Source organism: Melopsittacus undulatus, chromosome 15 (assembly GCF_012275295.1).
Source record: "Melopsittacus undulatus isolate bMelUnd1 chromosome 15, bMelUnd1.mat.Z, whole genome shotgun sequence".
NCBI classification, from domain to species: Eukaryota; Metazoa; Chordata; class Aves; order Psittaciformes; family Psittaculidae; genus Melopsittacus; species Melopsittacus undulatus.
Window position 1 is genome coordinate 775,391 of NC_047541.1, and position 12,673 is coordinate 788,063.

Genomic DNA, 12,673 nt, shown 5'->3' on the forward strand with positions numbered 1-12,673 from the left:
CACTCTATGTTGTAGAGCGCTGGGGTCCTGAGCGTAGCTGCAAGCGAGACGTGGTCCTGTGTGCTTAATGCTGGTTCTGGTTTCTGAAGCCTGTTTTTCAGACTCTGTGCTGTGTCTTTGAAGCAGTACAGCAAGGTAAGATTAATTACAGGGAAGGAGGGTGGTGTTCTGTGTGATTGGGATTAGCTAATAAGGTTATTTTGGTCTGCTGGCATTGGTAGGAAAGGCTGATGTTCCACAGCTTCCTCTGCTCGGGTATTAATGCTCATCCTCGTCCTGTTCTCCATTGCACTTCTCAGTACTCGTGAGCCCTTCAGTTCCTGGCAGTAGCATGGAAGGTTCCTGAAGCTGCAGTGTGTAGCTGTTACTCCTGAGTGTTTCAGAACAGGAGTGCCTGACTGGAATCTTATTTATGCCCTTGTATTGGCAACGAGATTTGGGGATTAGGTCATGTAACTTGGCCTGTGAGCTGCTGAGATTTGCTTCCTGCCTTGTGTGCACCGCAGGAAGCAGGCTCTGCTGTTTAAGCACATGTACGGTTGGGGTAGGTGCTACTCCCCAGAGCCGTGTTGTGTATGGCATGAACAGCAGGGAGTTACAGCGGTGTTCCTTACTAACCTTCCCAGCAAGGGAAAGGCACCCATTGAAACTTACATGTTTAGATACTGTTTAGTAGGTATGGCAACGTGCAGTTGCATCCCTCCCTATCGAAGGGGGTATGTTACGTTTAAGGCAGCAGGAACAGCTCTTTCTGATCCCGGATTTCTGCTGACCTTCACGGGGAGAAGAATTCCCGAAGAGATGTGTTATGGGAATGCCGGGAACGCGAGATTTGGGCCGGCGCTGTGAAAGGCCTGGGAGCAAACAGCCGGTGCCTGCCCGAGACTCAGGAGTTAATGCATTAACTTGATGTTTAGTTTCTTCCTGTTCGAAGTTTCTTGGTGCCCCATTTTCCACCCGGCACAGGCGCTCCCTGCCCCTAAGAGCTTGTGACAAAACAGGGCTGGAGATGGAGCTCCGGGAGGGAAGGGAAATGGAGAGGGCGGCTCGGGCAGGGTTACAGCAGCCCAGAGGAGGAGTAGCTGCTCCTATGGGATGGGAAGCGAGGGACACATCCCTGGGAACGGCTGCGCAGGGCAGGGGCAGGATGCGCAGGAGGCCGGCCCGCTGCCGGCGGAAGGATACAGCGGGCGGGGCGGACTGAGCCAGACCCGGCTCGGCGCAGGCTCCGCTGGGGGGGCCGCGCCGCTCCCGCTCGCAGCAGCGCAGCTGGCCCGGAACCGGGCTGGGAGGAGCGGAACGGAACGGAACAGGACGGAGCGGAGCAGCGGCAGGAGCGGCCTCGCCGCGGAGCCTTGTCCCGAACCGGCCCGAGCCTGAGCCCGAGCCCCGCTTCGGAGCGCACCGAGCCCGCCCGGGGCCTTGCCGGCAGGCCGGGCCGCCGCGCCCCGTTCTAGCCCGGGCCAGGAGGAGCGGCAGGGCATGGACCTGCGGGCCTAAGGCGGCGGAGGAGGGGCCGCCCTTCCCGACCCCCCTGCGGGCCAGCCGGGCGGGGGTCGGGGCGGGCCGGCAGCGGGACATGGGCGAGAGGCCGTGAGGACGGCGGGGAGCGGACAGCAGCCGGGCCGGCTCCGGGAGTTCCCCTCCGCGGCGAGGAGTGGCTGCTCCGAAGACTTTCTGGGCACGCGTTACTTTCCCCTTCTCGTTGGGCTTAAGGGAGCACCGAGGGGAAGAGTTCGTTGTTGGCCGTTTTCCTCTTGAGCATCCCCCACTTCCGTGGCCTGGATATTCCGAGGGACTGACTGCAAGAAGAGTTTTGCGGTTGTTTTGGGTTGTTGCTTTTCTGTTTCTCCTCCCTCGCGTCCTCGAACTGAGTTTGGGCTCTGTGCATGCCTCTTGTGGAGCAAGGCTGGATCCTGAACCTCAGTGCATGTGAGGGGCAAAGCCTCGTTAATATTCCTGCGGTAACTGTAAGATGTAAAGTGGATAATACGACTTCTTGCCAAAGGCTCCAATGAGTGGCACACAGTCCACAATCACGGACAGGTCAGTATGAGTTTTGTTCTTTGGTTCTCTCATGAGATGGAGCATCCTCCCAGAGCTCCTGTACTTTGCCTTCCTACTGCAGTGACAGTGTAACAGAACAGCAGGATTAAATCAGTTTCAGGGAATCAGGACATACCCAGGGTAGCTGAGCTTCAAGGCAACTGGGTTGACTTTGAACGGGAGCATTTCAAGCCCAACAGCTTTCAAGCCTGGTAGGCTTTGTAAGAACCAGGCGCTGCAATTCAGCTTCCAGAAAGGGTTGGTGCTGGGAGGAACACCAGGAGCCAGAAGTTAAAGCAGTGAAATTGACAAGAGTTTATGATACAGCCCGAACCTGCTGGAGAAGAAGCGTTTGCTTCTCCTTAGGTCAAGCATGATGGCCTGCCAAAGAGAGGTCACTTCGGGTGAGGGCAGGAGGGATAGTTGATGAGCAGGAATGTCTGCTGGTGTCTACCTTCGCAGTAACCTGTTCCTTGCTTTAGATACCTGCTCAGGCCTCTGGGCTTCTCTGCAGGTGCTGCCATGTGCATTTCATTACCAGGCGGGGGTTCTATGGGGGATGCTTCAGAGGCAAGGGAAAAAATGTGTTTTCTCTTGTGAGGATGAGCAAATCAAGTAGGAAATCTCTTATGCACTTTTGAGACAGAAGGATGGGATTAATGTCGTTTATTATGTTCCTTTTTATGTTCTATTGTGCTTATTGTCAATTATGTTATTAAGTAGTGTATTTTATTATGTTCTCTGTTGTTGTGAATATTTGATGGTTATGGTGTGAATGTGTGTGACAAAGGCCTCCCTGCTTTGGCCTTTCATGACAGATACAAGCAGTTCTGACACAGGAGAGAAGCCAGTGTAGGGACAGAGAGGTGATGCTTTTGGGTACCTGAAATCACCTTGTAGACTTCAAGTGTGTGCAGGAAGGGGAGCAAGTCTAGTTCTTTCTTACACTGAGGCATTTTCACGACTCTACAGTTATTAACAGTGCCTGAGTGGTGTGAAAGGTCTCTAATACACCTCCAAGTCAGGTAGTCTGTATTTATGGCTGTGCTGCTCATAGAGTACCCAGTCTTTGCAATGAGTTGTGTGGTATAATTGACCTAGCAGAAGAAAACTCCTAACTTCTCCTTTTGCAGTGCATGTCCAGTTCTTCTGTACCAGACAAGACAGTGACAGTAAAACGGAGGTGGCTTTTCAGCGGCTTTGTGAGAATTTTGCCATGAGCTTAAGGGTCTGTGTCTTGCAGCAGGTTGCATGATACCGAAAGGAATGGCAGGATCTCCTACCTAGAAGCAGTTGAGCAATGCACAGGAAGGAAAAGCACGAGGACAAGGAATTTAATTTGCTTCTTAGTAATATAAAATGCTTTCCATTATTGAATTGGAAAAGCCAAGTTGAAAATGCAGCAGTGACATAAAAATGTCTCATTTCCTTTTGCTTTCAGTCATGTCAAGAGGATGTTTCTCTTTGGTTCACTTGAGGGTTTGGTTCAAAAGACCTGTCTCCACAGCCCTCAATTGGAGCATTCAGGGTTGTGTGATGGTTGGGGGAATACAAGGAAGCAGGGCCTGGTCTTGCCACTTCCCTTCACCTCTGGCCTGAGGGAACCCCAGCTTTGGGGCATGAAGGGAATTCAGTCGTCGTGGCCCATTTCTTCCCTGGCTGAACCTCTCAGAGGAGCGCCGGATGTGGTGGTGATGTGTGTTCTCATCCTGTGCACATCTGCTTACTCGTGTCTGGATCTGGAGGGAGTGGCTTTCGGTCACTGTTGTCCTGGCAGTATGTTGGTCCGAAGCTTCCTTTCCCATTAGGCCTAAGAAGCCTCTGTATTGCCTCTTTAAATCTGGCTCTTGAGCTTGGAATGTAAAGCAGGTGCAATATAAATAAGCTTGGTGCTTCTAGTGTCATTAGATCTACATGGTATCAATCACATGACATGTTCAATTCTGTCTCTATTTATCAGTGACTTTCTTTGCTGGGATCAAGTTGGGAACTGCCTTAAAGCAGAAAAACACAGCTTGCATCTGTGCCAAATGGTATTATGACTGTAACAGCACACAGGCCTGCGTTTTCCTCCATATTAACTTTACATATTTGCATTTTACATATGTGTGAGTGCTCAAATCCCTGTTACATGCAGCAAATATTTCCATTTCTATCCCTTCAGTTTAAGATGGAAATCCTACCATGTGTTTTGATAGCTGTTTGACATTTCCCTTGACCAGATTGCACTTGTCCCATCCTTTACATGGTTTGTCTTTTGTGTTCTTGTTGGTGATAGCATGTATGGCATAGAAGCATATATAAATCAGAAGCAATGTGTGAATGGCCGTTCCTAGTGCTGTTCTGTAGTCAGTACGATGGTCAGTTAATATCTCATGTGTCTGGGATTATTTTCTCCATGGACCAAACCTTAATCAGTTAATTTTGATAATGGTTATGCTACATCCCTGAGTTGGCTTCTGTTACCCAGCTGGCTCATGAAGCAATATCGTTTCCTTGCATCTTCCCCCTCCAAAGACTGAGTGAGGAAATACCAGGTAATAAAAAAAGGTGTAACAGATGTTAAGACTTCATAACAGTCTTCTAAGGGCGTAATGAATGTTCCACAAAGTTACTGAAGAAGCATCTGACACGTGCCATTCCCAATGAGATACTTAGCACTAGGAGAAACTAGAAGAAAGATTATCTTGCATTGTAGTACTTGGGCTTGAGAAATACACAAGCAAAAAAGTGGTCCAGGATAGCCATGATGTCCTGCATGGCTTCTGATGGAATGAGACCCTCGGAACTCCAAGCAGTGAGAATGATTTCCCCCTCTTTCCTTCAGGATGTTCTTTTACTTTGTCAGCTGCTTCTTTTCATAATCCTGCTGCTGCCCAGTGGACCCTATCAAACAGTTAATCTTCAGCCTTATTGCTCTGCCACTTTGTGTTTGTAAACATCTACAACCTCTTAATTTAATCCTCTCTTCGTTATGCTGTATTTGTTTAGGGGCCTCCTTAGGTGGCATTTATCTTGCTTAACTCACTTAAGTCTTTGAGGTAGACATCTCTGTCTGAGCTGTTTGTCTAGAATGTGGTTGTAGTTAATGGAAGAAAACAGGCACATCTGGGGGACCATTTATTATTCTAAAGCAGGTATGTAAAATTGGTAAAGTGAATGATGCCTTTACATGGTTTGTCTTTTATGTTCTTGTTGGTGATAGCTGCTTATGTTCTTGTTGGTGATGCCTGCTTGGCTTTACCTCTGGATTTAGGTGATATCTGCCATATCTTTTAGCCTGAAAATATCTACTGTAGCTCTGCCTCAGATTCCTGCCTAGTTTCTACTGCTGGATTGGCAGCTGTTGCTGGATGCTGTCAGTGTGAGGGGTTTTGGAAGGGGGAGATTGGACTGCAGGGACCATCTGAGGAGCTGAGCTTTGGGACCTCACTGGTGGCTGGTATGGCAGAGGAGGTGTTTTCCTGTTCGCTCTGAGCGATTGCATGCGAGTGCCCACATTCACTCCCTTCAGAGCTGTTCTGGCCCCGAGCACTGGGGCAGGCCGCTGGCTTTGGGCGTTGCTCTGTTCTGCCGTTTGTGGCAGGCGACACATGGCTGAACGAGATAAGGGGTTTATTCTTTGCAAGGACATGCTGGAGCTGGGGTGAAATTCGGCCATTTGCAGGCTCTGGCTGGCCACGAAGGGATGATCAGGACTCTGCCGTATCCTGTTATGACACTAAAGAAACATTTGTGTGCGATTAATTTTTGTGTGTCTCCCAGTTAACTGTATTTTTCTTCCTGTAACCATTCCAAACACGCTGCAGAGTTGAGCAATTGCACGGCTACAGAGCTAGCTTTATGCTGCTTTCTGTTTATTAAAGCACAAGAAAAGAATGGAGGCTCTTGCTGCTTTTTGCAGTACCTTGTTGGGGAACTGATGACTCTTCCTATGCAGTTGCTTGCAAATGAGTTTTATTTATAACAGTGCTGTAGTTTCTGTTGCTATGACTAGAAAACAGGAGAGGTGGAATTTACACATAATTACCCTTGAGAGGTTTTAATTGCTGATTTGCTCCTGACTTGGTACCAGAATAGACCCTGACTGTTCCTTATCTGCTTAGATGCACTTTCCCTGCCTTTGGCTGCTGGACGTCCCTGTACTAACTGAGGCTTCTTTAAGTATATGGTGAGAAGAAAAAGTTTCTTTTTTCCAGCAGGGTAAGGAGAAGAACTTCATAGAAAGTCACACCTTAGTGCCACTGAGTAACTAGATGTTGTTATCACACATTCATTTAATTAGTAGAGTTTGTAAGGTCTAATATTTATATGGGCTGCAGCACGATGGCTGTTTCAAGAGACTAAAAAGTGTTAGGGTCGTCGAGGCAAGTCCAGTGCTGTGCCTTTACTGTGTTTGCAAAGCAGTAGTTGACGCAGTCTGTGCATAAATTCACTTTTGTATTTTGCTTTTCTTGAAGCTGTCAGAAGAGAGCACTGTCTGTGATGTTTACTGTTGGCTAGGAAGCAAATGCTCCCAGTTCATGCTGCATAGTTTATTAGGGTTTTTACTGGAGACAGAACTTGAGGTGAGCTTGATTTTCTAGTTTTGAATAGAGCTGTGGGCGTCATGATTATTTGGGTGGAGGCAGGAGTGATATTTCGTCTGTTAGCCCAATTGTATAATTCTTCCTCTGCACATAACTCCTATTATGGCATTTATTAGTGTTTCGAATGGATAGATTAGGAACAGTACTGGGACGTAGGCTACTTCAATTTTAGACCAGCAAAAACCTTGGCCACATCCACCCCTCCCCTTTGTTCCTGTGGACGATTGTTTGCACATTGGAGTGCTTTCAGATCACTGCTCTGGTTTGGTAATGCCTGCTGCTGGCCTCTTTGGAGGTGCCTGAGAAGAAACGTGCATCTTACCCTTGGAGCAGTAGTGGCTGAGGTTACTGGTGAGCTTTGTGGGTGTTCATTCGTGACCTTCTCAGACCAGTCTTTATAAAGCTGACTTCTCTACTGATGACACAAGAAGAGTTTCTTGGTCCTTGAGGGGGGCAGCATTGCCCACAGTCTAATGGGAATCAAAGTAGTCTTCTGTTTAATCTCTGAATTATTCTGCACCATGTTGTAAAGTAGTGATTTGAGCACTGAAGTTTATTTGGCAGCCTGTCTGTGAAGGTTGCATAGAGTGTTCATGTATTTGCCAGGGAAAGCAGTACAGGCACCTGGACTGGTCATTTTACACATTTGATGACTGTATCCCAACACCTTCTGATTATCTCAAGAATTGGGATCTCCTGCTGAACTCATGCCTGAAGTGTTTCATGTGGATCCTGGGCAGTGAGTAGCTTCAATGCCTGCCTCCCTTACAACCCTCAGCCCCCACCCTGGCCAGCCCACTGCTATGGCTTGTAGTTAATGCAGAATGCCTCAAAGAGGAGCAGTGTTTGCTTTGGTCTGGAGACTGAATTCTCCACTTAAACCTCTAGGTGGTCCTTCTGGGTCACTGGGGAAGTATGTTGGCTGTGCTGCTTGAAAGATAAGCTTAGGCTCTTGCTTTCAAGGCTTTATCCTCCATGTTTCTCATTGAATACCTCTTCCTTCCCTCAGAAAATTAGCAGTAGGAGACTTCATAACAAATCCCATTTGTATTATCCCTGAGTTTTTAGACTGAGTGATGTGAGATGCTAATAAAATGGTTCTTAAAGCATTCCTAAGGCTCTGCAAATACTCCTCTGCCTAAGCACTCTCCCTTCTTTCACTTTAGTCCTGAGATGTTATCTACTTTGGGATAACTAGATCTTCCTTGTATAAGAGATGTCAGTACACTAAGAGAAAATAGGCTTGCATGCCTACTTTCTGGTAGGTGATCCGGTGTTCCGGTTTGTGGCCCTGTTCTGGATAATTGTTAGGTTTAAAGAACAGAAGTGTTAGTTCATGTCTCAGCTTGATTGCACTGAGGGTCAGGAGCCTGAATGTAGATAATGCCTTAACATCAGAAGAGAGGACTCAAAATAAGGACAGGGGAAACAGTAGCAAAGTAATTGGTAAAAAGAAAAGAGATGTAAAACATGATTAAGAATGTACAAGGGATAAAATAGAAGGCAGGATACATACAAAATAGGAGCATCCCACTTGGAAAAAGGCAGGAAAAAACAACGTTTACTTATGTCTCTTTTGAAAGAAAACATGTAAAAATAAATATATTGAAAATGACAGGAAAAAGCAGCCTCCTTATGTTTCAGATGTAAGCATGAGTATAAATAGCAAAACCAAAACAAACAGTGCTCAGACTCTGACATTCACTAATCGTCTGCTAAACATCACTTATGCTTTGTTATTCCTCTGCATCCTCTCCTTGAGTTTTCAGTATTGTGTCTGTTTGACTTCTAAGACCAATGGGCAGGAACCCTTTCTTGCCTGGTTGCCCCAGTCTGATGGTAAATAAGAAGCATTGCTGTTTACATTTGTGGCAAACACTTAAATATTATCTTTGTGGCTATTTTAAGCTTTGTTTTGACAACACTGGAACTTCTGGGCTCTGTGCTCTCAGTTGGTAAGGTACTTCATTAAACTGCTCTGGCACTGGGAAAGCAAATGGATGCTGTCCTTCCTGAGCTATAGCATGCACCTACTGTACTTGAAGTGATATGATTGTCAGCTGTCTGGATCACTGTCATGTTAGTCACTTGGATACTGTCAAATGTCCTGCTGAGGACAGGCAGCATCCCTTGCAGGACTGGCATGCTAACGGTGTGTGCTGTCCTGGAAGTGGCACTGGGGTTTCAGTGCATCTATGGGCTCAGAAGCAGTAAACCTGTCATGATTTGGGAACAGGGCTACGAATTGAACGGTGTGAATTGAGCAGAAGTGGCTATAAAGAAGCGTTGCAGTGTCAGTGCTAGAAACCCAAGGGACAATCTCCACATTATGGGAGTTCTCCATAGCTCTCAGTTGGTGCAGGAAATGTGTATGTAAGGGCAAGACTCAGACTGGTTTACATCTGCTCCTTAGCACTTGAAATACATACTGGAAGTCTTGAGAGAGATTGATGGAAGTCTTGATTTTATCCAAGAGCTGTTTCTCCTTGAAGCCATGAGTAGCAGCACAGCTATTCCTGTTGATGGGAGAAGCTGATCTGGAATATATTTGCAGGCTGTGAATCCTGGTTTATGGTGTCACAGGCAATCATTTTATCAAGAGCTTGGGGGACTTCCCAAGAGGAACCAGTAATCTATGGAGACTTAGATACTCTTATATGGAGTCCTGAGTGAGCTGGAGTGCTGGAAGGGGTTTGGGAAGCCTAGGTGGGACCTGAATTGACCTGAGCAAGCATTTCCCAGTGTGGAGGAAAAGACCATCTATTTAATGAAGCACTAGAGTGATCCGAGACAGGTACAGGATTCTGAGTCCACCACTCCCATAAACACGCAAGCTTCAACTTGCAGGCTTACCCAAAGTATCTGATGGTTGCTTGAAAGTCTTTTTATGCTGTTATGATAGTGGCTGTTAGTGTAGCTTATTGGCAGCACATCACACAAGGCGTCTCCTCTCAGTACTCCTGTGGCACAGAGGCACCATTGCATGCTCCTGTTTGTGCCCAGATGCAAAGAGGATTCTGATGAGTAGGCTGAGATCAAAGCTACCAGAAAAGCATTGGAAAAAGAGGAAAAGAAGAGAATTGAAGGAGCGAAGCTTAAATGAGCGAGGGGGAAAAAAGGAAATAGGAAAAAGCTGCAATGTAAGACATGAGAGAGTCAATAGGAAATGAGTGAGAGAGAGAGAGAAATGGGAGAGGTGGTGGCAACTGCCAGATAGGAGAGAGGTTTCCTGTCTGCCAACTCATTCTGAAGGCACACGTCAGCTGTGATGGACTAAAACCTTGACAAGCCAGGGCTACAACTGTCTTGAGTTGCTGTGGAGGACTGAAGATACTCATTTGGTGTCTGGGAGAGCTGTTTCTTGAGGAGGCTGTGCAGATACTACAGACTGCTCGGTAGCCATCTCACCTAACTTAAGCAGTGTTAACAACTTAGTCAGGCAACTAACAACGAAGTTAACAACTTTGACTTAATGTTCAGGGGGGAACTGTAATAGAGAGAAGGGGAATTTCAATGAAGTGAACTCCCCAGGCGTAAGGGAGGGTGGGAGATGATGGTTTATCAGAAATCCTTATGTGTCAAGGCTGAAAGTTCTTAGCTGAGAGATCTTCCAGTGATGAAGAGCAGCTCTGCAGCTGGCAATTTGTTCCTGTTGTCTGTTGAGAGACACAAAATGATAGGTTGTGGTTTGCCCTGCGTAGTCCCTGCGGTTTCGGTAGCGGAAGTGGTTCATGTGGGTGCAGATCTCATCTGAGCCAACCAACAAGCTCAATCATTTTGGCTGGTGAGGGTGGCGTGGGGATACTGCAGAGAGAGCCGTTTGCAATTGTTGTGGGATTTGCTTTGCTGGGAGGATGCGTCAAAGTCTGGAGGGCACTGGTAAAACGAACACCTTTGTTACAGGCTTCTCTACCCTTGAGTTATAACAGAACCTTCAGTAGCAGATGAAAATGTCTTGCAGTAGTTCAGGAATGGGTATATGATCTAAAAGAACTTTCCTCAGTTACAATCTCATGTAATCACTTCAGTAGCGAGTGCCTTGGTTTGAGAATACTTAATGGTTGGTAAGTATAACGTTGCCAAGCACTGCAGCCCTTTGAGCAATATTGAAAGCCCCGAGTTTTACACTCAGATATGTCAGGTCTGTGAAGTTATGTAAAATATTCAGCCCACTCACTTTATGGAAATCGTGGTGAGAATAAAACCCTGTAATACTTGCGGCAAGAAGGAAAAGGGGGGAAAAAACCCAAACAAAAGGCAAGCAGATTCCTCTGTTCTTCCAGTGTGGAAGATGTAGGAATGTTGGTGATGGCTTTAAATGCTAGAGTGTTGTTTACTTTGGAAGTCAACCAGTGCAACTCCAGCTGTATGTATTGCATAGCAAACCTTGACCTTCTCTCCCTTTTCCTTTTAGTTGACGACTTACCAGGTTTTACACTCATCAGTGAGACATTAACTGTGCTTTTTGGTGTCTGCACCTGCTCACCTGTGCCTTTGACTCCCCCTCCATCCATAGGGTATCTGGTTGGGTTCTGGGCCTTGTAAGCCAGAAACATGGTTTAGGCCAGAAAAACAGTTCTTTCTTGGTCAAGTGAATCGTGTCTGCCTGGTTGTGAGAGGCAGTGGTGCTGCCCGTGGGTGCCAGGCGAAGGGGAAGAGTCACTGTGTGCTCATGGAGCCTTGTTTTGACAGTTAACACCAGCCTTGCTGGAGGAGGCTTTTTCTACAGCAGAACTCGTGTGTCACACGTGAAGCAGAGCAGATAATCCAGTTTAGCTGGAAGGGGGAGAGGAAGTAGCCTCGCAACAGGTTTGAGTTTTGGACAGCCTGCAAATCCAAGTGGTCTTGATGGAATTGAGCCAGATAGAGAGAATATGCCCCTTTCCTCTTTTCCCTTCCCTTTCTTTAGTGGTAGTTTCTGTATCATCATGGTTCTGCAGCTACTGGGAGGCTGCTTCACTGAGCCTGCCTGCAGTGACAAGAACACCACAGTAGCTTGGAGCATGCTGAAAATCCTGCTCCATCTGTTGCTCCCTGCATCCAGAGAAAATGGCTCCTTCAGATCTAGAACATGTTTCTTTGGATATTGATGGGGTCTGATCATCTGTTGCATCAGAAAACGGCTTCAGAAACTCGCTGAGGTTTGTAATTGGGTGTGAGGACGGGCACACACTTCAAACAAGGACCGTTCTGTTCAGGGGCCTTGTTTGTTTAAATCCCCACGTGAAATCTCTTCAGCTTCTTCTCCGAGTTGTATTTGGATCAGTTTGCTGGGGTAGTAAATGTGAAACACAGCGATTAGCTGCATGGCAATGAGAAGCCTACTCAAATATCTGGGACCTCAAAATGGAAAGCTTGTTTCCTGTGGGATTTGAAGAAATGCTTGCTCAGTCGTGGTAAAACCAGCAGCATTCCTGAAGGTGGTCGCATGCTCTGAGCGCTGCATCCTCCCTTTGTCTCTGGTACCTCTCCAGCTGTGCGTGCACTGGGTATGGATGTCAGGCTGCATGTGTCTGGCACAGGAATAACAGATCTGTGGGGCAGCCCTTTGTCAGTGACAAATACTTCGGTTGTCACCGTGGCCCCAGGATCTGTTTCTCATTGGCAGTCAACCCAATTCAGTGGCGTGATAATGTGTAGGAAGAAATGCCCAGTAGCAAATGAATTTTGTCTTGTAAGATTGCAAGCCATCTGTACTCTTCCCCCTCCTCTCGCTTTTCCATCACGTGGAGATGTTTGCTTTAGATTAAAGCACTTCTGTTGGCATCCTGGTGGTTTCCATGCTGCAGTAGGTCTGATTACACATATTCCATTTCAGAACCCCAGAAGGCAGAAAACGCCTTGGAGAAATTGCCTTACTGCGTGCTGTTCCCAAATATCAAGATGACCCTCTTTCCCTTACTGATGTAATGCACTGGGTACAGTGACAAGTACTTAACATGTCTGTTTGCTGGTTTCTTACACATCATTTGTTACTTAAACTCAGCTCTTGGTTGTGGTGATAACACCACATTTCATTTAATCCTGTGAGGATGTTT

At 46.9% G+C, this 12,673-nt stretch overlaps 1 protein-coding gene across 2 annotated transcripts in view; it reads left to right on the forward strand.

Moving 5' to 3' along the window:
• Positions 1-1,236: 1,236 nt before the first annotated feature.
• The window catches only part of ARHGEF12 (Rho guanine nucleotide exchange factor 12), a 69,783-nt gene continuing 58,346 nt past the window's right edge, over positions 1,237-12,673 (forward strand). For both annotated transcript variants that reach the window (XM_031043303.2, XM_031043304.2), the window contains exon 1: positions 1,237-2,046. In XM_031043303.2, the coding sequence (XP_030899163.2) occupies positions 2,015-2,046 (32 nt within the window). In that variant the 5' untranslated portion in view covers positions 1,237-2,014. The remainder of the gene's footprint in view (positions 2,047-12,673) is intronic.